The 26455-nt window shown below is 44.5% G+C and overlaps 2 protein-coding genes across 2 annotated transcripts; one reads left to right on the forward strand and one right to left on the reverse strand.

Moving 5' to 3' along the window:
* Positions 1 to 824: 824 nt before the first annotated feature.
* On the reverse strand, positions 825 to 9328 carry aff1 (AF4/FMR2 family, member 1). Its single transcript, XM_051104918.1, has 19 exons — positions 8680 to 9328; positions 7358 to 7478; positions 6018 to 6566; positions 5858 to 5893; positions 5704 to 5787; positions 5569 to 5593; positions 5450 to 5489; positions 5203 to 5308; positions 4571 to 5056; positions 3598 to 3692; positions 3005 to 3155; positions 2852 to 2928; positions 2601 to 2664; positions 2389 to 2525; positions 2252 to 2323; positions 2082 to 2175; positions 1972 to 2006; positions 1745 to 1893; positions 825 to 1073 (listed from the first exon to the last, which is right to left on the reverse strand). The coding sequence occupies exons 1-19, from the start codon at positions 8775 to 8777 to the stop codon at positions 949 to 951; spliced, it is 2544 nt and encodes an 847-aa protein (XP_050960875.1). The 5' UTR covers positions 8778 to 9328; the 3' UTR covers positions 825 to 948.
* Positions 9329 to 14542: 5214 nt separating this feature from the next.
* LOC127162098 (serine/threonine-protein phosphatase with EF-hands 2) lies at positions 14543 to 26400 on the forward strand. The gene is made up of 19 exons (XM_051104883.1): positions 14543 to 14716; positions 17211 to 17310; positions 17530 to 17605; positions 17714 to 17731; positions 17977 to 18104; positions 18211 to 18265; positions 18347 to 18522; positions 18662 to 18776; positions 18870 to 18916; positions 18990 to 19156; positions 19304 to 19340; positions 22252 to 22401; positions 22497 to 22802; positions 23669 to 23854; positions 23946 to 24088; positions 25034 to 25140; positions 25483 to 25649; positions 25989 to 26076; positions 26192 to 26400. Exons 3-19 carry the CDS (start codon positions 17551 to 17553, stop codon positions 26398 to 26400), a joined length of 2154 nt encoding a protein of 717 aa, XP_050960840.1. The 5' UTR covers positions 14543 to 14716; positions 17211 to 17310; positions 17530 to 17550.
* Positions 26401 to 26455: the final 55 nt, after the last annotated feature.

Here is a 26455-nt window from a genome sequence, read left to right on the forward strand (position 1 = left end):
TGATATTGCATTTCGACAGAGTATTTTAATCTTCCAAAGTTCGCAGAAAGTAAAACAAATCATCATTTGACTGTCTGCTACTCTGGACCCAAGGTTCAGAAAGAAAGGAAATACTGATAGACAGGAAATACTTAGTGCTCTATTTAAAAAGTGCCAAAGGATTTGGCCAATGAGGCATCACAATCTAGAAGAACAAGACGCCTGACCAATCGACAGGCTCAATGCTGTTCTGAAAATCAATTCTGCATTTGGTCATAAATGACATAATAAATACCTGCTAATGGAAATAAATACAATAATGCCTCCCTGCTCCAACAACAAAAAAGAAATGTAACCAATAATATTCCCATAAAACCTGCATCAAGACTAAAGATCGTGAGAAAAACTCTGGAGGTCAGAGGTCAGGCTGTACATGCAAACAACTGCAGCGTCAGTTTCTGTGACGGTCACTGTTTGTCCAAAAGGTCAAAGGTCATATGGCCATATAAAATGAAAAAAAACATTTGCATTGTAATCGCACACACTCTATTTAGTATTTGCTTGAGTTGATCAGATCTAAAGGCACTTGCAGTGCTGTGTGTGTGTGTGTGAGTGAATACACAACCACACACACACACAGTCATGAATGAGCTCATGAGATGCTGCTGGGCTTTGACTTCATCATGGACAGAGTTATGTTGTGTTGGAAATGAGCAGGAAGTTCAGCAGCAGAACCGCAGCATCACATGTGCAGGACATCACGCGGGTTCGTTCAGTGCAGAGGGAAGAACATCATGTTTAAGTGTCAGAATGACACGCAGCTGAAGCGCTTCATTAGCCGTTAGTAGAAGAGAGATCAATCGTTTTATTTGATCATTGTGCAAATAAATAAAAGCTGCCACATCCTCACGTCCTCAAGTGTGTGTGTGAATCACAGATCTCGTGACGCTCCGAAGGCCGTGCGAAGCGTCAGCGCGGGTTCAGCGCGTCGAGTCTGATCCAGTGGAGGCCGTGACGGGCGTATCGCACTAACGCGCTCATGGAGGACGTCAGACTCAGAGGACCAACAGCTGAATCCAACTCTTGCAGCAAACCTGCAAAAACCACAACAAAACCGCTGCGTTCATCAAACAGCAAAAAGTTGAAAACAATCCCCTCATTTACTTTTTAAATGAATATACAGGATCAACATGGGCTGGGAAAAACAACATCTTAAATCTCTGCGATTAATATTTGTCATTCAACAGGTTAAAAAAAGAAAATATTGAACGCAGCATCCGAATCCTAATGTAGCTCTGCTGAAGCCAAGAAGTTCAATTGTTTTAAATAAAAGGAATTATTTTAATACTTATTTGTCATGAAAATGAAAATCAATTTGAAAAATGTGGAAAACAGAACTGACGGCTCAGACATTAAACACTTAAAAATCATATAACACATCATACTTAGCAAATCTCATCTGGTTGATGGTTTATATGTGACCAGAGGACATTTAGAAAGTGCAAATATCAACATCTTGATTTTCTGTAAAGCTGCTTTGAAACAACATATTAAGAAAATGAGTGCGCAAACAAAGCTGATTTAACTTGACATGAAGTGAGCGAGTACAAAATAATGAGTTGAATAACGCTCTTATAATGACATCTTTTAATCAACTGATGGCACTACTAACCAGGAAATCAGTATGTGACAAGCTTCTTTTTTACAAGCACAGTCCTAAAGACAAACGTGGCTCAGCTTACTGTGACCTCTGACCCAGTCTTACCGCTGCCTCTGAGAGCGATCTCGTCCGCCTGCTCCCAGGTCTCGTGAGCGCTCAGAAAGAGCGCCGTGATGCTGACGTACGATGCCGCCACCTGCTGGATGGGCTGAGGAATGACCAGCGTGCTGCCGGAGGGAGACGGGACGGCGCTCCTGCGGGGAGAAACGCAGACAGTGAAGAGCACGAAAGCGCATCGTTCTGAATCAATGAGGTGCGAAGGGGACGCTCACTTGGACACGGAGGGGGACGCAGACCACGACGAGCTCTGAAAACAAACACAAAGACCGTGAGGCTGACGTCAAAGCATCTGAAACCGCAGAACACACTGACGATCACACACTTTGAAATGATCCGTGAGCGTCCGCGAGTATTTGAGCGCCGAATCTCTTCTGTAGCGGAACAGGGCCATCTGCAGCAGAGACTGGCATCGCATGCTGTGGGATGGACACACAAACACACGTCACACACGTACGGATCCACGCTCTCAATCTCTGGCGTGTCGGTTCTCACCACAGGACGCAGAAATCTCTCTCGTGGGCGGCGGCCGACGGATCCGTGTAGCTCTTCAGTTTGAGAATAAACCTGAACAGACATCGTCATAAGCATCATCACTACGGTCACACTGAACACCAGAAGCGTTTTCACACCTGATCAGGTCCACCGTCTCGGAAAACATGGTGTACGCAGATTTGGGCGTCTGCGGCTCCGTCTCCATGGCGACGGCGCTCTCCACGAACGACAGCGCTGCCTCCAGGTAGCTGAGCGCTTTAGCCATCTTATCCGGCTGAGGAATAGAGAATCGTCGTCAGATCTCACCTTACAGCGCTGCGTCAGAGTCAACGAAAGGCTTGTTACGCACCGTAGCGTCTGCTTTGTGCTTCAGTTTTTTGGCTTCCTTCAGATGATCTTCCACAGAGAGTTTCCTGGGAATCAGAGGTCAATCACGGAAATGGTGAGTGACGAGGCCTAACAGACACTAGATATTTACGTTTAAGTTGACATTCATCACTCTTTTATCACATCACAGAGGCATTACAGACGTAACAGTGTGATTTTGTGTAAAGCTGCTGTGAAACACGTGCAAATAAACCTGCCGTGAGCGGCACGCACCTACGATCGGGCGGCAGCAGCGCTCGTGGTTTGGCTGCAGGTTTCTCCGGGAGCTCCCCGTGGCTCTTGCAGGTTTTCTGCGCAATAAAAACGGTTCATTACATCGGAGCAGTACTCCAACAGGGACTGAGAAATGAGGATGGTCTGCAGTACCTTCCCATGAGTCTCCGCTTTCTTCTGCTGGCCGGCAGGAGCCGCGGCCGAGTGCCGCTTGCGTCCCGAGTCTCTGTGCGCCTCCCGAGGAAGACTTGACCCGTGCTTCGTACTCTTTTTCTTCATCGTCCTGTCGCCGTTCATGTCGGCTCTGATGGAAACATGTGAAGAGCGTTCTGAGCGAGTGATCAGACAGAGACTCTCAGGTACTTTCCATTCAGCGTCAGAAAAAAAACTAGACGCTTGCGTCACATTTATGTCTGTCTGAAAGTCAGGTCACAATAAACGACACTGGATGTTTTGTAAAGAAAGATGCACAAATACATTTTACATACCATACATTTATGCTGTTTGAAAAACAATAAAACAGTCTATTAATGAACAATGAAGACTGTCAGGACTGTTGATACACCTGTAGTTTCAAAATAATCATCCAAGACATGCTATCATCATCATTATTATAACATTTATATTATAATACTTTCTATTTATATGGAAAAAATCCTGAGGGATCTTGTGTTAATTTCATTTTGAAGACGTGGAGAGTCAGTAACATGTCAGGCTCTGATTGGCTGTGTGTTTCTGTGACTCACTCTGATTGGTGAAGGCTCTTCTGGGAGGAGGACGACTGTTTTCCTTCTTTGTCCAGTTTCTGTTTCTTCCTCGAACACTTTTCATCCCTCTCCACCTGCAAACACACACAACCCCATGTATGTCACATACAAAAAAAAAAAAAAAAAAAAAAAAAAAAAAAAAAATTCATTAGGATCCGTATTCACAAAACATCTTAAAGCTAAAAGTAACTCAGAACCTGCCGATTTAGGAGAAAATCTTAAAAACAATGGGCGTGTCAGTCCTAAATTTAGGACTCCCTAATTTTTGCTCTAAGAGTATTTCACAAAGCGTTTTAGCACCAAAACTAAATCTGTCAAAGATTAGGAGCAGTGAAGAGGACTCCTAAATCCCTAAGACCAAGCCACAAACTATCCTAAAATAGCTGTTGCTGGCAATCTGCCTTGGGACGTTAACATTTTAGAAACATCTGACAATAATGAGCTTTTAAAAAGGTTTCGCTATTGGTTTTGAAGATTATCCCAACTCCAAATTTTCCTTTGATTATATCCTTGCTTTCATTAACCATTTGGACAAGAAGTAACAGCCGTTCTTGCGTTCAGTTTGGTTTTCTTTTACGTTGACATGTCTTACCATCTGTAATTCTACTGTGTTAATTAAAAGGCTGTTTACACACTTGCATATTCACTAATTGTTTACAAGCAGCACACATGTAAGAGGCTGACAATTAGCTGAACATCTACTTGTTTAAGTATATGTTAGCCTGCATTTTAAAATCTTTATTTGAATATGGCAACATAATATCACACTCTACAGTATTTCTATGAATAAATCTCTGACAGAGACCCCCCCCAATCAGCCAATCACAGTGTGCATAGTTAAGTATGCTGACATCATCCATAGCAATGAGGTCAACCCCGCCCTTACTCTTAGCTTAAGACTTCTCTCCACTCCTTAGGAAGATTTAGCGCAGGTCGGTTTAGTTGTGCTCACCGGTCTCTTGTGTCCCGACGCGCTGATGTTCCCTGCATGAGACGGAGCTGATCCGGGCTCCCGCGGGATTCTGGAGAGCAGGTTCAGCTCTATTTTCACCAGCAGCGGCTGATGCGTTTCTTTCCTGTCCGTTTGTTTCTTGACGTTGTTGTCTGCTGTCGTCCTCTTCTGCTGTGTATGATGTGCTGCTTTCTTTCTCTTGTGTTTCGGTCTGTGTGTGGACGCTTTTTCAGCATGCTGGGAAATCTCCACGCCTGTGCCTTCTAACAGCGGATTCTCACACGTGTTTGTGCTCCTGTGATCAGACGCTTTGCCGCCATCAGTTGGGTTACTATAGTAACTTTGTGTACCGGCAGCCTCTGTCCTTTCAGAGGAATCATGGGAGTTGGGCCTGATGACATCACATGGGCTCCTAGGGTTCTGCTGGTGCTGGTTCCCCCTCCTTTCTAACCATCTTCCCAACTGCCAGTCACTCTCTTTCTGTGGCTAAACACACACACAGGTGAGGATGCTGTCTTCTCCTCATGACAATACAGTATAACACTCTGGAATGCATTTTACGCAAGATACTCCCGTTTCTCGTTTACATTCACAAAAATGTGTGTGTACCTGCGTGTGTGTGTTGTGTGTACCTGCAGGTTCACTGTCTCAGGAGCTGCTGATTCATCTGGACTGTTGCTCTTTCCACTGTCAGTGTCTGAACTGCTGTCAGAGTCACTGGAGCTGCTGGATCCTCCTCTACACACACACACACACACACACACACACACACGAGTAAAAACAGTAGTGGAACAGAGAGAGGGGCGAGAAATCTTCATATTCACATTTTTTGTAGCATCTTCATGTGAACTAGAGACAAAGATCTGATCTGATACTCACTGAGATTTCAGCTGAACTTTGTCTGATGATTCATGAGCTTCTAGTGAAGAACATCACAAGTTAAAGGCACATACTTCCACAATACACACACACACACACACACACACACACACACTTACTGAGAGTCGGGAATCCATGTGTCCCCTGTCAAAGCAATTACAAGAACGAATGTTCACAAAAAAAGAGCTCAAGAATGAGATCAAATGGTAGTGTTTCAGTGAGAAAAAAAACGAAATCATTTATTCTGATCTAACCTCGTTAGTGGACAGGAACTTAGGTGGCTCGATTGTGGTTGGCGTACAAATGGTTGTCAGCAGTGGAGGCCATGAGGTCATTTCCTGTGTGTGAGAGAGACATTGAAGTTCTGCAGCTTTCTTATCAAACGAGACTGTCCCAAACTCAACTGACCTGCAGAATGTCCTCCACACGCTCACCAGACACAATCTGCAGACGGACAGAGAGAAAGAGAGAGATGTGGCCTTGTTCAACATTTGGACGACAAAACACTCGGACACACACAGGATTAGTTTCGCTCTCCCAGTAATAATGTTTGCAGGTACACACTCACATCAGCAGCCTGCAGAGCGGCAAGGTTTGGTTTTCCGCTATCCTTCAGGTCCTGTAAGTGCTCGTAAGACTCCGGTGAGGCCTTCAGTTCAGGAGAATCGCTGGCCACCGGACCATCCATCGGCCTGACGTACGCTGTGGGTTTCTTGGCGTTGGCCAGCTTACCGTGCAAATTCAGCGGGAGCGTGAGAGTCGGCGGAGGCGCGTCCGGCCTGCGGCTCGAGCTGCTGCGCTCTGGAGACGGGCCGCCATCCGAGTCACTGGACTGTAGAGGAGACAGCGGCTCCACCGGAGGAGACAGGGCCGGTAAACAGTCCCAGCTCTCACCCAAAGGAGGGCCGGTTACGGACACGCGGTCCGGAACTGGTTTGGAGCGATCCGTGCGTCCCGACTGCTCACGGAGAGACGCCTTCGATCCATCCACGTGAGGGAATTGCAAGGAACGGTCGTGAGGGAGCGCGGGGCAAGCTTCCTCGGGTCCCTCATATCCATCCTCATAATTACCCAGCATCCTCTGGATGCGACTCGACAGCTCATCGTCTTTGATTCTCTGCAAAGTAAATTGGACAAAGGAATTAGTGGCTCTGTTATACAGCAGCACTCACATCGAGGGTTAGCGGCTCAGCCGGAGCCTCCGTGAGCACGACAGAGACGTCGGCCTCCCGCACGCCGTCACGCTGGACGTGTTCAGAGTAGAAGAAATCACAAATGAAGAAGTGCTCATCATACTGAATCAAACCTATCTTGTATACTGATCTAGTTTATGTGAGAGTTTGAGCTCACATAGAGACTGTCAAACACGCACGCATCTAAACATTCACAATAAACGCACGCAAACAAACACAAACACACTCTGAGTTTCACATCTTCACATGATGATCAGCAGGATTTCAGGTCAGAAACTGAGAAATGAATCAAGTATTAAAACTCTCCAATTGTTTTCACATGAAGAGACAAACACACAGCAGCGTCTGTGGACACTATCACTCCAGAAACACATTTCACACATACACACACACACACGTCTGGTTTATTATCCTTGCGGGGACTCTCCATAGGCGCAATGGTTTGTATACTGTCCACACTGTATTTTCTATCCCCTTACCCTAACCCTACCCCTAAACCTAACCCTTACAGAAACCTTTCTGCATTTTTACTTTCTCAAAAAATCTCATTCTGTATGATTTATAAGCTTTTGTACCCATGGGGACCTCAAGCCGGTCCCCACAATGTCAGAAATTTCAGGTTTTACTATCCTTGTGGGGACATTTGGTCCCCACAATGTAGCAAAAACAAGTACACACACACACACACACACACACACGTCATTAGATGCATCACCTTATACGGCTTGTTGAAGAGAGGAGCAATTCTGTCATACTGCGTCTCCTCCTGCTGCACCTCCTGACTCCTTCTCTCTTTCTCCATCCGCCGCAACATGTTGCGATCCTCCATCTGCACACTGCATGAAAACACACACACACACACTGATGTTAGTCAGGGTACAAACATAAATACAAACTTAAAATCAACTTGTTCCTATTAAAACTCAACATTTACACACGCATGCCACATCTGATCTGTGTGTGTGTGTTCATGATGAGGAGAAATAAAAGCACAAAGAGGCTTGTATGTTCTGAAGGGTGTGTTCTGCGTGTGTCTCAGGTGTGTGTCCTGAGGGAAAAGTGTGTAAGGAACATCTGCTCTTCATTAAGTCTCTCTCTCACACACACTTACGCAGATCGGAGACCTGCTCATCACATCGGTCATATAACGGTACAATTAACATCGGTCATTCATGCTGAAAATCTGAAGAAAAAATGGTATTCAAAACCAGAAAAAATATATATACAAAAATAAATATTTCAAATTCTGAATTCTGATTAGAGGAGTCACACCTGAATCTGATCTCTGTATTAATGTTCAAGTTGCAGCTTTGCATAAACAACTCTATTCCACCTAACCTTCCAGCCCATAATGACACACTCATCCTCGTCTAAACTTCCTGGCTCTCACATAATAACACAAAGCAGAGAAACACAACGATACAGAATCGTCCAGTGTAAACAGACACACGTGTGTTTGTGTTGATGTGCGACCACAGCACTCTTAATGTGATTATCGGCTCACTGAAGGTCGTCATACACACACACACACACACACACACACACACCTGCAGTATCTGGACGCATGTTAGACGTGTGTTTTCTGTTTTCTGTTGATTCAGATGAATGAATGTGTTTTTGTTCCGGCCTAAAAGTAACTGAAACACTCACGCTCACGTTGATCTTACAACACACTCACTACACAACAGACACAAAAGAACGCGCACACACAAAAATTAACTGGACAGCAATCATTCATCCTTTTGAAGAGATGAAGTCAGATCGTTTCGATCAGTAGGTGATTCGAGCACACACGAGCGTTTATGCGTCATATTTACACGTAATGTCACTTCATATTCACTTCGTTTGTGTTCATTCATGTATTCAGAAGTCATTTATTCTTCAGGCAGTTCGAGTCTAACCCTTTCAGCTCGTTTTAAGTTCACATTTGTCATTTCTCGTGTGTCGGTGTGTGTTTGGTGTGTGTTTGTAGACTTTGTGGAAACGCAAGTGTTTACTTGTTTTATTTCCTCGTTCGTTTTTCCAGAGTTTTCTCACCTGCTCCCCCCGCTCATTCTCGGTTTGTACTGTCCGCTGTGAGGCGTCGTTTTTCGGTCGCTCATGACGACGCGATCTGCCGATTTATCCCATTTCATCAAATCTAGAAATCAACGCTGATTTTCAGAAATCGCAGTTTGACTGAAGTGAATTCTCCAGCAGAATGGAGCTCCGCGGACGCGTCCACTCACGGGGGCAGGATCAGCTGATTCAAGATGCTTCACATTAGTGTGTCAAACAGACACGATTGAACTAACGTTATATGTTAAACAGTAGACTCGTTTTGTTCACATTTTAATAATTAAACGTAAATTCCTATCATTATTCGCCCGCAATCATGAAGTGCAGTGCACTCCCCCGTGCAGTATTAAATGGTTCCGGCTTACCACTCCTTTTATGGACAAGTTACTGCACGAGCGCGCACGCCAACAATCACAACCTGACGGAAGCGCCGCGATACTGATTTTCAGTAAATAGTAACACAGTGGTACTGACTTATATATGTAAAAATACAGACACTGACAGTAATCGCTTTCAGATGCACGCTTAAATAAAATAAATTAAGGTCAAATATAGCATAAAATCAAGCGGTTTCTTCGACTAGATTTGTCTTTTTTAATTGCACTTTTCACTTGCTGTAAAATAATTTTTGTTATCAACTGTCATGTAATTCAACGTAAGCAGTACTAGTCTGCGTTGTTCGAACCGTCAAGATTAACTGACCAAGACAATGTAGCTCGGATTACACTGTTAATGAGACTCCGAAAGACCGAGGCTGCATTCGGGGCAGTTCACTACCATACTCCCCCTTCTGCAAGCACGAGTGTGCTATTCCGACTTCCGCCAGAGGGGGCGCGCAACACTAACAGCGTCACACATTCGATTCCGTGTTGTGTCCTGTATCGGTGGGCTGAGGCTGACAGAAGACGACTGAACTCTACAGCTCAGTTATAAGTGTAGAGATAAACTTACGAAATCATTCACTACTGTGCTGCTCACAGTTGTGCCGTTCTGAACATCAAGCATAAAACTGACTGAATAAACTTACTGTACTTACTGAGTATTTGAGTGATGATGATGATGATGATGATGATGCTCAACTCTGTTTGTACTGTTTAACCAAACAAATGTGATATGTGTGAGCGCGTGACAGAGACATTTTTGTTCTCTATAACTGTTGCAATCCCATCACTGACAGATTTAAAATCCAAATATCATATTAATATGAAATCACAGCTGACACAGAGATTAGCTTTCAGAATTTTATTAACAAAATATACATTCGCTAGCTATGCCTATTAGAAGCTCAGAAAGCACTGATTAAAATGTTGCATTTTTTTACAGTGCGTCACACAAACAGCTTAGACACTATGACCAAAAATCAGATCTTTAAAACAAAAAACTTTTTTTTTTTTATCATGAAAATGATTTTTTTTTTTTTTTTTTGTAGAAGGAATGGTCACATGTGGCTGATTTTATCCAGGAAGGATGCCAATAGAGGGGCCAATAGAGCACATGCAGTATGAATATCATCACTGTAGCTTATTCCTGCTTGAAGAAACGCTTATAAAAGCAAATAAAATGTGTATTTCAAATTTAAAGCTGGAAATTTAGTTTATCTGAAAACACAGACCATTCACATATTGCTGAAACATTCATTCATTCATTCATTTCAGTCCAAATGAATTAAAATGGAAATGCAACATCCTAAATGTCACACCGCTAACCTCTAACAGTCTACGTCTTCACTGCGTCTCCTAATGTTTATAGATTGATCCAGGAATCAGTCTAACTCTCACTGGTTTTTCCTTATGATGACTAGAAACGGTGGACACTCTAAGTGGTTTCCCATGATGCCTTTCAGTCTGACGCAGAGAGTGTGTTGCGGCAGGTGTCTCAGGTGTGGCGTGACGTCGAAGCGAAGGCCGCAGGCGTCGGGGATGACGGACGGTGAGTCGTGGGCCTGAACGGGGTTCAGGTGGGTCGGGGAGTTGGTTTGAAGTCGAATCGATTCTCCGTCCGGAACGGATTCATTGACTGACAGTACAACAAAAACGTCATCCCATGTGCTGCACCTCCTGTGAATAAACCAGCAGAAGTCGCCCAAGTCGTCTGCGGAGAGTCAACAGAGAAATGAGCGTGATTAAATGAACGTGGCTGGTCCATTTATGTGTGTGTGTGTGTGTGTGATACTCGTTGATTGATGATTACATCGGTGACACTGGTTGCTATCATGATTATCGTGAACTAAAATACCATATCATTTGCATCTAGTGTATAAACCGTGCAGGATTTTGGCACTGTTCTGTAGCGTTTGTCTTTTTGGATTTTGGTGCTTTTCGTTTTCATTCTGACAAGACGACAGACCCTGAAAAAGAGCCTCATTGCATTCGTTTCAAACTGATTGTTTAAGACATTTAACACACATTAGAAAGGAAACGGTTCTCACCGGGCTGCGAGTCTTTGAAGCGGACCGTGAGTTTTTGCTGTCTGTCCGCAACCTGCCTGTAAGAGAGCGCCGTGCAGGCTAACACACACTCAGATGGCATCTCAACGTCCTTGGACATTTCAGTAACACTCGTGTCCTTGTCCAGACACTCCCAGCTGTTCTCCTGAGCGAACAGACAGAACATGACAGAGAGCAGCGTTCCCCAGCGCAGCCAGGAAGATCCCACACACGCCATGGCGTTTCAGGACAGGACGAGTCGTCCGCTGCAGAGCGTTCCTGCGTTTGTTTGCTTGTCTTCTCTCTGTAATGTTCGAGGTCAGACGCCCCGCAGGTCTGTGGAGTTCATCTGTACGAGGGGTCAAAGCCAGACGCAGAGGAACAGAGAGCTGTCGAGGCTCTGGACTCTTTTACTGAGTGCGCAACAGCCACACACACACACACACACACACACACATTTTCAAACAGTGCTTGCCAATAAACTCCCAAAATAAGACGTCATTTTAAGAATGCATTGCAAGTAACTTGCGGCTGCAGTCATTACTAACCACTGAAAAGTGAGCAGAAAAGAAGTTCATATGGGTTCATTCTGATAAATCTTGTCAACATTTGTTTTGTTACTCACAGAAGCTGCCAGAAATAACACACACAAATACACACACATGACAAAAGAGAAATAAATGCTGAATGCTTCTTTTATAAAGTAAAACAATCACATCTTTCTTGAATAAAACATTTTGCTGATACATTTGATATAAAGTGTGTAAATCTTGTTAAATACTGGGTAAACATGCATGTGAAAGCGTTAGTTTATCCTTCCTGGTTTACATTCAGTGGCTTTGATATTTTCTCTTACAATGGTGTGAACAACATGGAAATTAAATTATGAAACATTAATTGAAAACTCATTGAATTTGAAATGATGTTGATTTATGGCCAGTTGGTTTTTGCAAACACGAAGCTGAAATGTTCATGCTGGAATGAATCAAACTATTCGATTGTTTTCTAGAAGACTGGGCGTTTCCCGACACGCAGAGGCACGTTAACGCTAACGATCGTGCCCGATGCCACATTAGAGAAATAACTGACAGAAGAATGTCATTTAATTCTGGACGTACCCTCAGATTCGCACAGAAAAAGGTTTTGGCAGAGCTGATCGACAGCATTTTTTCAGGCCACTGAAATCAGGCCAGACTGCAACCGCAGCCCCATAAAAGCCTGAAGTTCAACACAGATTTGGCCTTGAATTGATTTGTAACAGAAGGTCCATTGTGCATTTCTATGAAACTCAAATAACAGGGTTAGATTGAGAACTTTGTCTCTTCTGAGAACTTTATGTGATTCCACTCTTGAAGGCCACTAGAGTCCGACCTCTCAGCAGCAGCAGCAAAAGTCAAAAGACGCTAAATACGTTTGCTAAGCTATAAACCTACGAATCCAAAAAGCCGAGCTTCTCTACTGTGTTTCTGTACCGATAGTCACGCAGGTCAGCGTGACCTGTGGGTCAGGAACGCTTTCTAGGACGGGGTCGTGACCTCGGGGTCCTGCGTTTTCTCTCCAGGGTCGCAGCCGCACTCGTGGATCAGACTCACCGAGGACAGAACCAAACTGCTCCATTCGTCCACGTAGACGAACGGGAGGATGCCGTGAGCGGTCGGCTTACAGCGCTGTGGGAAGACAATTAAGATCACGCCTGAGCCCAGAGAGCAGATGAGAGAAAAATGTTTGTGTAAAGCCTTTCTTAACATAAAATAAGACAGCCGAACAGGACGTAGAGGACACTTACCTGCGTGGCCGCGTCTGCGCTCTTGACGCCGCAGGATCGGCACTGGACGAAGGTGAAGCTCTCTGGATAAACCACCCAGCGGTCCCAGCCCAGATCTGACACATTCACACGGAAGAAGACACAAGCACGATGAGCCGAATCTCACCACGGCTGCCCAGGTCACATTTTACCCCAAAATCAAACGGAAAGAAATGGTACCAAGTATTTATCGTAGTTGAACGGCCTTTCGTTTATGCTGGTTTTAACAACCAAAGCAGTCACACCAGGATGCATCTGAAGGCTCACCTTTAATGAAGACCTGACAGGAACGTTTGCAGCACGTCGAGTTTCCAGAATCCTCAGGAAATGTAGAGTTACCTGCTAAACAGACAAGAGATCAGATTTAGCAGAAACCGGGCTGACCTGGTGTTTACGTGAGCCGGATCTCTGGGGTACCTGGTGAGGATGGGAGCCTGCTTTTGAAAGCGCCTTTCCACTTGTCACGCAGACGATTCATCTTTGACACGTACACATGAGGCTCCTGCTGGAGGTTTAGAGATTCCAGAAGGATTTTCCTGATTTCCAGTTCTCCCCTGCATCTGAAAAAAAAGAAAACAACACATATCATTGCAAACCCATATCGTCAATCACACCTTTGCAGAGTCTGTGAGGAAACAGGATTATAAATCATGCAGAACAAGTTTTTTTCAGAAAGTAAAAGTGTGCACAGTCTCCTGTGAGGGCTAGGTTTAGGTGTAGAGCGATAGAAAATACGGTTTGTACAGTATAAAACCTATTACGCCAATGGAATGTCCCCATAAAACACGGAAACACGACGTGTGTGTGTGTGTGCCTGTCAGATCGCAGCCAAATGTTCTGGAGCGCAGCCGTGTGCTGCCGGAGCTTCGGCGTGTTTGTGAAGGCTCAGCGTTTGACCCCGTAACAGGACACCGGAGAAGAAGGGAGATGCCCTCATTTATATCTCTAGAACTTTACATGTGTTTTTGCAGTCAACCCAAGTACACAACAAAACACCACAGTAGAATCCAGAGCAAGAAACATTTTCCCAAAATAACCAGTAATTCTCTTTTGGTCAATGTGATGGCCTCAAGTGGAAGAACAGCACGCTACTGTAATGAATCAGCCTGAACCTCTACCGAAACTAAGACTTCAGGTTCATCTGGACTCATAGATGGTTCACGGTGAACGAGCTGTAATGGGAGTTCCTACTAACAGCACATCTACCTGTACAAATGCATGAAACTCTCCCCAGAACCTGCTCCTGAACAAAAGGACGGTTACATGAAAACATGTTCTTCTTTGATCCGTTCGTCGTGACGTCGAACGTCGGCTCTTACCTGTTGGCGTTCGCAGAAGAAGCCTCAGGTGAAGGATGGAGAACAAACATCTTCCCGAGTGGAAACCCGAACAGCACGACCACGACGCACAACGCCAGACGCATGACTGCGGACTACAGGTCAACGCTCGTGTCTTGTGATGGCCGCTCTCTGGACTCTCGCTGCCACTGGAGACGAATGAATGAATGTTGTTTGTAGCGGCCTGGGAAAGCGGGGATTTATCTGCTCAGGCTGAACTTGGCCTTGGAATATTTTACACTGTTTTCATGTCGAGCAAACGGATGGTGTTGGAAAGGAGGTGGAGAATAAAGGTGGAATTGAGAAAAACACTATCGTACGGTTACAGACTAGCAAAGACGATAAGCTCAAACCTGCGGGACGACAGATGGAAAATATGAAAAGATCAGAAAGAACAGCAATGCGGCACAAATAAAGAAGCCATTCGTGAAATGGGCCTGCGTCTGTGCGGTACGTGAACGTGCCTCATTCCCAGGACACGTCGACAGTTGACAGATTGAACACTCTCGAGCGTGTCACGCAAGAGTACCCTTACCAAAAAGAAGTATATTTCAAGTTTATTTGATTAAGTATACTTAAGTAAAGTTTAAGTATATTATTAAGTATACTTTATGTAGTAAGTTTACAAATGTCAGTGTACTAGCAGTATACTTGTAAGTGTACTATTTCAAAACGTATTGGGACTAAATTGGCCCACTTTCTAGTATACAAAAGTATACTTTTATAACAGTAGTAAACTTTGAGAACAAAACTAGTTTATATCTATGTTTTAGTTTGTACTGCAACTATACTAAAAGTGAACTTATAGGTATACTGATAGTTGACCAATTAAATGCTTGGAGCATTTTTAGTACACTTTGAAGTATACTCTACTAATAAACTAGTAGTTTATTACTTTTATATCCGTAAGTTTTCTTTAAATGAACTTTACATCATACTTTAAGTATACTACTATGTACTACTATTAGGTATTAATTTATATATGTTTTGTTATATGAAAATCTGAACATACAAAACATCAAAAGAAAGATCAGTTTTGTAAACAAAAACATTTTATTCTAGCTTCATAGCATTCCTTTTTATTAACACTTGAATGTGAGTATGCTTCATAAATAATAATAAAAAGTAACAACATTTCAAACAAAAAGATAATAGCGCCCCCTACCATATAACAATGAAAACATAGATTCTCAGGGAACAATATTGCTCTAGACTAAGTATAAATCAAGTATACTTCAATGTCATTTTAAGTATATTTCTGAGAAGTACATAAAATGTAGACTAATCCTAAGTATACTTTCCTATTTTTAGTTTAAAAGAAGCATACTAATAGCACACTTGAGTAAACGTCTTTTTCGTAAGGTCAGTTTGAAAATCAAATATTTATTTGAGCTTTGTGCCGTTCATCAGAATCAGCCGATATGAATTTCAGATGGATTCATCGCGACGGGCCTAAAATGTAGAGGGTTAGTAAGGCCTTGCAAAACTGTGTGCACATGTTCAGGACTGGGGTTAAAACCTGGTTACTGATCACTAATCAGTCTGTGTTTACAGGGTCAGGGATGAACATGAGAACCATCCTTTCTGATATTTCTTTGACTCCGCAGGTCATTTCTCAAGAGAAATACAAAGCCGGACACTGTTGTAGCATCTGTAGTTTCTCTTCTGACCTCAGATGAACCGAACCAAAGGAGCGCTGGCTGTGTTTGTCCTTGAGTTTGTCGCGCTGTAACTCCCTTGCGTCAGGAGGAATTCCAACACCTGCGTGTGAACGGCAATCTAAAGAAACAAACAACCGTTTATCTGTCGTTCTGAGAAATCGGTGCCGTTGGAGGACAACTTCTTATAGGGTTTCATTCACTGCTGACCTGTCGAGAAATGTTTTTTCTGGCGTAAGCCTGACCGTATTCACATACACGCTTTTTTCACCAATTCTAAACGTGCTACATTATTTCAGTCCCATCACAGTACACTTATACACACATGATTTAAATACCCTGGTGAAAAAAACAGCATATGCTGGTAGGTGTGTTTTGATGCTGGTTTAAGCCGGTCCTTTGCTGGTTTTTGCTGGTCCTTTGCTGGTTTTTGCTGGTCCTTCACCAGCAACATGACCAGCTAAGACCAGCATAAACCAGCATCAAAACATACCTAACCAGCATATGCTGGTTTTTTCACCAGGGTATTCAAATCATGAGTGTATAAGTGTACCGTGATGGTACTGAAATCATGTAGCACATGTTTAGAAATCTGGTTGAATTCCATCATTTTTATACTAAGGCCTATTAAATACAGCAGTGATGAATGTGGAGAACTGGTCTTTTTGTTCCAATGACAAACATTTCACGAGTTCGCGCTTACATATAATAAACAGCATAAAAGTTAAGCGTGTTTGGCGTGCTGTCCGGGAGAGGGCTCGAGCTCGGTAATCATTCCCGAGCCCGGGGCACCCCCCCTGCCCAGGGAGAGCGGTCCGAGCTCGGCATTTGGCCCGAACCCAATGAGCGCTCCCCCCCGAGCTGAAGGTGAGGAGACGGGGTGGTGGAGGGATGCTGAAAAACTAGAGATAAATGAAGGTAGGACTGCTTGGCTATTTAAAGGGATTCTGTTGAGGTGCTTGGATAGGGAGTGTGATTGCTAATGGTGAATTGGCCGTGTTAATTATCTGTGCGAACTCCTCCCGAAATTTGTTAATAAAACATCACTTAAAGATAAGTTCATGCTTCATTTTCTGTGGCTGCGTTCTGTCAGGTAGACGTCAGCTCTGAACGGTGGAGCGAGAGGCTCAAGCACACGGAGCCGGCGGCCTTTAGCAGCTCTTTATCCGTCTATTCTGGGTTGGAGCCGAGCCGCGGTATTAACCCTAATCCAGCCGCAGCGTGTTGTTTTGATGAAGCGGTCACGCGGATGAGCTCCATTTCACCATCTGTCTCTCTCTGCGCAGGTGTTCCAGGTTCATCGAGAGTGAAGTTTGTCACACTTTGTGCTGCCGGTGGCTTCACGGGCTCTGCCGACATGGAGGGAGTTTGACAGACCCTCACCGGGTGAGTGTGGCGCTCTGTTGCTGTTTTCTGAAGCACAGCGGCTGGAGGTCTTTTGTAGAATTGGAGCTAAATTACTCAAGACAGGTTAGGGAACGGAGAACGAGACTTCTATTTTTATTAGCAATCAATCAATCCTAGAGCACGGGACACGTTACAATTTACAGTTGTTCAAAAGTGAAATTCAGACTATCAGAATCAGAAACATGAATGAATTCACAGGTGTGCAACGGCTGACGTGACATGGGATGCGGAGTCACAAAATCAAACCAACTGCGACTGAAACCATGCGATCGAGGTGCGTGAATGATGATTTTAGGTTTTGACACTACAACCGTTAAATGACTGAGAGAAATACAGCTCACTTTGCTGTGTCCTTCTGTGTCTCTGTCATGTCTCTCTTTAGGGAACATCTCAGTTCCAGGTAATTCCTTCACTCTTTTTTTTCCGTAAATGACTCGTTGTTGTCAGTGACTGTGAATGAACATCAAGCGCTCTGTTTTTCGTGTTGTTTTCTCTCTCACGTGCAGCAGCTACAGGTCAGACAGATTTCACGTTTCTGTGAGTCTAAAGAAACATCACCGTCACTCACGTCTCCTGCTGGCCTGACCGTCCCTGTCTGTCTCTCTGTCTCTCTGTCCATCTCTCTCTTGCTGTCGCTCTGTGTAGCGATGCGGGCGGCGCTGCTCATCCAGCGCTGGTACCGTCAGTATGTGGCACGGCTGGAGATGAGACGCCGCTGCACCTGGAACGTCTTTCAGTCTATTGAGTATTCTGGGCAACAGGATCATATCAAGGTGATGTTCTCCACAATACACACAATTTCCAGCAGTAATGAAGCACAGACTTAGAGTCACAGAGACTTACGCATGAAACACGCTCACGCTGTTTGTGTCCCTGCAGCTGTATAATTTCTTCAGTTACCTGATGGATCATTTCAGTTCTGCCAACAGCCAAAGTAAGAAACTCTCAATTCTTCGAATGATGTCACTAAAGTGTCAGTGTCACTAAACAGATTCCCACTGGCCGTCTCTCTCAGGGAATCTCGTCTCTCAGATGTTTGGCGAGAGCGACCTGTTCCAGGACGCAGAGTGGGAGAGACACTTCTGTTATAAGGACATTGAGGTTCCAGACGTCTACGCCGGCCCCCATCTCTCCTTCCCGCTGACCATCTCCAACGTCACGGAGCTGGTGGACGCCTTCAAAAACAAACAGGTATGATCATTTCTGTCAAAGCAGCAGAACGGCTTCACGTACCGTTACAAAACCAGCGAATGAGCCGCCCTCAGTCCCTCTCATCTGTCAGCGCAAGCGGCAGGAGTGCGCGTGTTTAAGCGCAGATCTCTCTCCGTAGAAGCTCCACGCGCGGTACGTGCTGCAGCTGCTGGGTAAGACGTGGACGCTCCTGCGCTTGATGCCCAACATCAGTCACGTGTGTACCTGCAAACACAAAGAGATCACCATCTGTGGTGAGTAACACACTCATTCCCACGGCGTCTTGCGACGAAACGTGCCGTTTTTTAAGGGTACGAGCGCAGTTTAATTCTTTGCCACTCTTGCAGGAGACTTACACGGCCATCTTGAGGATCTGCTGTTAATCTTTTACAAAGTCAGTAAAATTCTTTTTTTCCACAATTCATTGCATTTGAATGTGCCAGTTACGGATTTTTGTTCAATACTAGAACGGTTTTCCATCGGCGGAGACGCCGTACGTCTTCAACGGCGATTTCGTGGACAGAGGAAAAGAGTCCATAGAGATCCTGTTGGTTCTGTTCGCTTTTCTGTTGCTGTATCCACACGACGTGCATCTGAACAGAGGAAACCACGAGGACCACATCGTTAATCTGAGGTGATGTTATGAATCAAACATAATATATATGTTTAGATATATAATATCACCTACATTTGTGTTAGTGAGCAATGGAATGGATCTGACAGAACTGGATTTATATACATTATAAAATGGAAAATCTTTTTGTTTTGTTTTTTCATGCAGATATGGCTTCACTAAGGAAGTTCTGGGCAAATACCAGGTGAACTAACCGTCCACCACTCATCTCTAAGGCAGCGTGTCCAATCCTGCTCCTGGAGGACCAACGTCCAGCAGAGTTTAGCTCCAACCGGCCTCAATGACACCCGCCTGGACATTTCTAGTGATGCTGAAGACTTTCGTTAGCTGGTTTGGATGCGTTTAATTGCGATTAGAGCTAAACTCTGCAGCCCTCCAGCAGGATTGAACACCTCTGCTCTAAGAGGATTTACACCTTCCACTCATCTGTCCGTCCATTCACACATTAGCAGGCGGTTTGTCTGCATTAGCAAATAAGAACTGTCATGAAATCACTGGACCGCTTTATTTACATACACACTCCATTCAGACATTGTCTTGTAGATGAGTGTTGCATGCACTCCGTTTGCTTTATACTTTACATTTCTTAAGGAATTGAAGGTTCCAGACTGAGGGGTTGTTTACACAACACTACTTCCAACTAAAAACAAAACGTTTTCATGTGTTTTGGCCATTCTTTCACACGACAACAGCATTTTAGGGGTCTGAAAAGGAAAACTTTTGAAAACAGGTTTCAAAGTGTAACTTTTTGATAGCGATACCGTTGATGTCCCAACAAAAATGTGAATTCATGCATATGCATGTTCATGTAGTGTTTCTTTACAAAGTCACACCGCCAAACAGGTGAGTCCCAGGTCCGGCAGGGATTGAAGGTGGAGGGAGTGAATAACCAGCGCTCTCTCCGCCCTCAATACCACGACTGAGGTGAGTCAACCCTCAACTGCTCCCCGGGCGCCGAAGCGATAGCAATATGGCTGCCCACTGCTCCGGGTATTTGTTCACTACTGTGTGTGTGCACTTGGATGGGTTAAATGAGTTTGGGTCACCATACTTGGCCACACGTCACGTCCTTTCCTTTCCTTTCAACTACTGGCCAGGCTTGACTATTGCAGATCCATGCGACCAGGGATTGTTTTGACACCGCTATCTTCTGTACATGAAAAATGCAAGAACTTTTCAATATTTAGCACAATGTTATCGTGTTTCATTCAGACCCATAAGTGTAAGCCATGCAGTCTGCATTTACAAACGTTTGTGGTAAAAAAAGTGTTCTGAAGAGCTCAGTGAATTGAAGCGTGCTACTGTGGATAGAATGCCATCTTTGCAATAAGTCAGTTTGGCAAATTTCATCCTGCTATATATTCCACACTCAACTGTAAATGGTATTGTCGGAAAGTAGAGGAGAGTAGAGGAACAGCAGCAAGAAGCCCACATAAAGTCACAGAGCGGGTCAATGAGTGCTGAGGCACGTGGTGTGTAAGAATCGTCAACGATTTGTTGAAGAGCTCCAAACTTCCACTGGCATTTATATCAGCACAAAAACTGTGCAGCATGATGTTTCCTGGAATAGGTTTTCATGGGAGAGCAGCTGCATGCAAGCCTCACATCACAAAGCACACAGATACTGGATTCTGGAGCAGTGGAGCAACCAAGCACACGAGTCTGATGGGCGAGTCTGGGTTTGGCAGACGCCAGGGGAATGTTCCCATCATGACTGCATTGTGCTGCCTGTAAAGTTTGGGGCTGTTTTTCAGGGGTCGGCCTCTTACTTTCAGAGAAGTTAGGCTGAAGTGTTAACATTTCCCAAGACATTTTGGACATCGCTGTGCTTCCAACTTTGCGGGAACAGTTTGGGGAGGCCCTTTTCTATTACTGTTCCCCAGTGCGCAAAGACATGGTTGGATGGGCCTGGTGTGGAAGAACTTGACTGCCCCATCCAACATCTTTGAACTGAAAACGGAGATTGTGAGCCAGGCTTTTTCATCCAGCGTCCGTGCCTGACCTCACAAATGCTCTACTGGATGAATGGGCAAAAATTCCTACAGAAACACTCAGCTCTATATTAATGTCTATGTGTAACAATGACTCAGAGGCGTGAGGATCCATTTGCATGTATGTATTTAGAATAATATGCCATTATCAATCAATTAATCACGTTTATTTATACTGCGCTTTTTAACAAAACAGGTTGTGTCAAAGCAACTTTACAGTATTAAATAGCACAATAGTGTGTCAATAATACAAAAGTTCCATGTTGCAGCAAAGTCAGATCGCAGAGGACTCATCTGGTTCCGTGGTCTTGCGCTGTCTAGGTAATAAGCTCCTCATTGATGGTCCGTCTCTGGGGCTCATCTAATTGACATGGTTCCCGCTGATGTTCGGGGATGTAGAGGTCTTCTCTAGGTGTTGATCCACCATCTGTGCTGGGTACGGACTGGATCCGGGGGACTGCAGTGACCCTCTGATCTGGATACAGACTCGATCTGGTGGCTACGGTGACCTTGGAATAAGAAAGATGCAGACTAATATTAGCGTAGATGCCATTCTTCTTACGATGCAACGAGTACATCGGGTGTTACGGGAAGTGTTCCCGGTTCCGGCTGACCTAATTAATGCAGCCTAACAATCCTTTAACGGATTTGGATTATAGAAGTACGTTATGTATAGGCCAGGTTAAAGTCCCTGCTGGAGTAATGGTCATAAGTCCAAATAGTTTTGTCAACGCAGAGTATTTTAGCTGTTAATACCATTTGACTTAATCTCTCTATATTAAACGGGGACAAACACAAGTCCGTTTCACTTGGATAACAAAATCATGAATTGAATAGTTTTAACTGATCTGATTTCATTCTCGATCTGTTGTAAAGTACTGACAGAAAACCAGAGGCGCCCCCCACCCAAAAAACGCTACTGCAGAAAACGTATAGTGTTACGACAGCAAAAGCCTGTTCACACCAAAAACCACGATTACAATATTAACGTCTTCACCCGTTTGATCTGATGAGAGAACTCACAGTAATCGGCTCCAAACACAAACAATCATCTTCATGACATGAAGGAGCGATACTGAGCGCTTTTCTCTGATGTCGTCACAGGTTCATGGGAAAATGATTCTTAAACTTCTCCAGAAGATCTTCAGCTGGTTGCCGCTGGCAACAGTGATCGACCAGAAAGTTCTGATTCTACACGGAGGAATTTCTGACAAGACAGACTTGAATGTGATCGCCAAACTAGACCGTCACAGAGTACGTTACTCTTCGATCGCATGAAATCCAGTGGAGGAGGATGTTGTTGTGTTTCATGCGTGTCAGTCATTCTATTCTGGACTGTTTTCCCTCAGTTCGTTTCAGCTCTCAGGCCCCTGAAGAGGAGAGGAGCGTCGGCGAGGCCGAAGGAAGCGGCTCTCGAGCCAGACGGAGACGACGAGTTCAGCTCGGTACGGAGGAGAGTTCAGTCTCTGACTCACGGCGCACCGGTCCGACTCAGACAGGAGCTCCAGCGGCATTCGGTGCACTCCGAGTCCGGCCGGACGGGTCGCTCCGTCGAGGAGGAGCTGCGAGAGAGACGCCGCCTGGCCGGTCTCAGTCTGCTGTCCGAATCAGATTGTGCTGAGGTTCTGGAGGCAGACGCAGATGATTGGAAACAGGTGAAAACACAAACCCACTGAATCATGTTAGTGATAACACCCAAACACACACACACACACACACACACACTCACTGCTGTCTTTCTCTCTGTTTCTCTCACTTATCACAGTATGACCAAACAATTTGAAGAAACCTTAGAAAAAAACTACTGTGGTACAGTGATGTATCAGATGGTAATATCATGGTACTTTTATATATACCGTGGTACTGAGTGATTACCATAATTTACTTCAAAGAATACCACGGCATTACCATGGAATAAAATCAGACAAACCATGGAAATACCATGGTACTTTTTGTTGCTGTGTGTGTAGGTAGTCTGCAGTGCTCTTAGGACCAGACACCATGTGTTGTTGCGTTTACAGCTTTTTAGGAGGTAAAGTAATCGTGTTTGGCCTGTGCCGTCACTTGCCGTAATCTGATGTTAGCGTTACTGAGACATTCAGAATGTGTTTAAGGCCAAAGCTGATTCCCGCTGATGCAGATAGTCGATCACGTTGAGCAGCCGGATCCCTCCACACTGCTGAGAATATTTTTTTAATTTTTTTGTTACCAGTTTTTGCTTTGTAAAATACTATTGACCATCAATGTATTATTGGCATATATTGATTTAAGAAGGTTTGTAGTTTTTTTTAGTTTTTTTCCAGTGTAATGATATCTACATTTGAACAACCAATCAAGTGCTTCTTTAAATTCCTGCACAAGAATGGTGGTATATTTAGGACAGCACATTTTTCAGTCAGAGTACGCAGGCAGTAAATACGATCTGAGACGTTGTCCTTTAGTGTTAAGACATCATGTGCGATCGAGAGTTAAAGTGCAGTTCGAGAGTTAAAGTGCAGTTTGTCTCACACACCCTCATCAGATAGTGGACGTCCTGTGGAGTGACCCGATGTCTCAGAACGGTTGCGTCCCCAATGAGGTTCGAGGTGGCGGGTGTTACTGGGGGCCGGATGTCACACAGGAAGTGCTGGACAGACACAAACTACAGCTTCTCATCAGGTCTCATGAGTGTAAACAGGAAGGTTATGAATTCTGCCACAATGGTAGGGTGAGCTATCCATCCATTAACACTCATCCATCCATCAATCTAGAGTTTGATTGTAATATGTTTTGAGGAGTTGATTATTTTGCATTTGCAGGTTTTGACAATATTTTCAGCCTCTAATTACTATGACGTTGGCAGTAACAGAGGTGCTTACATTCGTTTGGGTCCTGACCTCATTCCACACTTCAAACAGTTTCAGGCCAGCAGATCCACACGAGACCTGACGCTCAGACAGAGGTGAACAAACACACACACACCATATGTTGGGGTTTCATGTTTTATGTGGACATTTCATGGGTGTAATGGTTTTTATTCTGTACATTCTGTCGCCCCACACCAACCCTACTCCTAAACCGATACCTCAGAAAACTTTCTGCAGTTTTAGATTTTCAGAAAATGGCATTCTGTACAATTTACAAGCTTGTTTCCTCATGGAGACCAAAAAATGTCCCCACAAGGACAAGGATTTTGGATCTTTGTGTCCCCATAACATATGGTTTACCAGGACCAGAGTGGGATCTGAAAACTTGTTTTGGGGTGTCCTTCACACAAAAAATCTACAGGGGTTGGACAATGAAGCTGAAACACCTGGTTTTAGACCACAATTAGTATGGTGTTGGGCCTCCTCCTGTATGACAAATACAGGTCCTGCACAGCAGTTAGTTGTCCTCTTGCAGAACACTGGTGTAGTAAGACATTTCCTGACTTGTCTTCCAAAACACCCCAAAGTGTCTCAATAATATTCAGCTCTGTTGACTGTGTAGGCCATGGGAGATGTTCAACTTCACTTTCATGTTCATCAAACCACTCGGTCACTCTGGTCTTACTGTGTGTATTGGTGCATTATCATCCTGATACATGGCACCTCCTTCAGGGCACAGCGTTTGAACCACTGGGTGCACATAGTCAACCTTCACACTTATTCTTACTGGTGGAAGAGTGTGAAGTAAAGATTGGCCACCAGGCTGCGCAAATATAGCCATGAAACCACCAACACCACACTGACCAGTGTTTCAGTTTTGTTGTCCTAACCCCGTAGCCACATAAATGTGTGATAGCTGAACTCTACTCTAAACACCAATCCTGTGCAGCTCAGTCTAAAATGTTTTATTCGTGTTTTTGATTGTATCAGATTCTGTTGGAAAATGTGTGTCAAACAGGATTGTGTGTGTGTGTGTGTAGTGTGGGACGAACGGAACGTTCTGCATTACAGGCTCTGAGGATGCAGCTGTTTGCACACAAGTCTGCCCTGATCCGAGAGTTTCAGGAATACGACCCACAGTGCACAGGTAGCAAACATACACACATGCATGCACACACACTCACTCACCTTTTTCACTCCCAGCCTTGTTCTCCCCAATCAAACTCGCCTGAACCAACTGGCCACGGCTGTTTCTCTCAAAAGCATCGTGAGCAAAGTTGCGAAACTTAGTGGCAATGGTTCTACAATCTACCTAGGCTTACAGTACTTTTGGTAAATGCAGAACCACTTATTAGTAGAAACTCTGAGACCTGAAATGGGTTGCAGTTTAGGTTAGTCATGTGGAAGAGATGTTGAGAATGAGCATATAGAGTCATGTTTACCAAAAAGCGTAACTCTCAGCCGTCGTCTGATCTGTCTGTTGTCTCAGGTCTGATCTCTCTGAAGCACTGGGCCGTCGCTGTGGAGAAGGTCCTGCGTCTGGGTCTCCCGTGGAGGGTTTTGAGGTCTCAGCTGGTGAGCGGCAGCACACAGGACGGGACGCTTAACTATCACGACTGGGTCAACCAGCTGTCCGTCATCCAGCCAAACACAGAGGTGAGCTCAGAGAAAACAAAACCATCGAATGTAGACCACATTCAGCGGTTTCTGCCGTGACACTGACGGTTCATACGCTTCGAGATTTTTTTTTATCAATGACCATATTTTCACGATTTAGTGCACATGTAGAACTGGATTTAAAAAGATTCATTTATTATTATATATTTATACTAATTAATGCTAGCCTGCTGAAATATTTCATTTAATAACAAGTGGCTGATATTTGCATATGATTAACATACAAATCTTGAAAGAACAAAAGCCATTCAGTTCAGATACAGAGACGCTTCACTGATCATCAGTAACCCAGTAGGCGTACGTATTGGATTCTGGCAGATCGCGAACACGAGCCTCCTGGAGACCCTGTACAAGCATCATTCGAACCTGGAGAGCATCTTCAGAATGATCGACACGGACCACTCAGGTGATCAGATCAGGTGTATGGGGTGTTTACATGCTTTATAATCTGTAATGGGTGTTGTAAATGAAAGCTTCAGTTTGGCTCCAACAGTATTCTCAGATCAGATTGATGTGTTCAGGTCTGATATCATTCGAGGAGTTTCATCAGACGTGGAAGCTGCTGAGCTCTCACCTGCAGACGGACATCAGCGATAAAGCCATCTCAGATCTGGCCGAAAGCATCGACTTCAACAAGGACGGCAGCATCGACATCAACGAGTTCATGGAGGCCTTTCGCCTGGTGGAACATTCTCGAGCCGAGATGGAAGCGCCGCCGTCACCCGATTGAGCGCAGCGGATCCGCCCCCATCGGTGCGAACGAACGCAAACGATGCCGCGCTTTC

The sequence above is a fragment of the Labeo rohita genome, unplaced genomic scaffold (genome assembly GCF_022985175.1).
Source record: "Labeo rohita strain BAU-BD-2019 unplaced genomic scaffold, IGBB_LRoh.1.0 scaffold_84, whole genome shotgun sequence".
NCBI lineage: Eukaryota > Metazoa > Chordata > Actinopteri > Cypriniformes > Cyprinidae > Labeo > Labeo rohita.

Excerpts from the sequence above, each read along its gene's own strand:
- LOC127162098 (XM_051104883.1), top strand. The coding sequence starts at position 17,551 with ATGGGATGCGGAGTCACAAAATCAAACCAACTGCGACTGAAACCATGC. Across the intron at positions 19,341-22,251 it reads AAGTTCTGGGCAAATACCAG|GTTCATGGGAAAATGATTCT; the intron begins GTGAACTAACCG and ends ATGTCGTCACAG. Across the intron at positions 23,855-23,945 it reads AATTCTGCCACAATGGTAGG|GTTTTGACAATATTTTCAGC; the intron begins GTGAGCTATCCA and ends TTGCATTTGCAG.
- aff1 (XM_051104918.1), bottom strand. The coding sequence starts at position 8,777 with ATGAAATGGGATAAATCGGCAGATCGCGTCGTCATGAGCGACCGAAAA. Across the intron at positions 5,594-5,703 it reads AGTTCCTGTCCACTAACGAG|GGGACACATGGATTCCCGAC; the intron begins GTTAGATCAGAA and ends TTGCTTTGACAG. Across the intron at positions 1,074-1,744 it reads GATCGCTCTCAGAGGCAGCG|GTTTGCTGCAAGAGTTGGAT; the intron begins GTAAGACTGGGT and ends TGGTTTTTGCAG.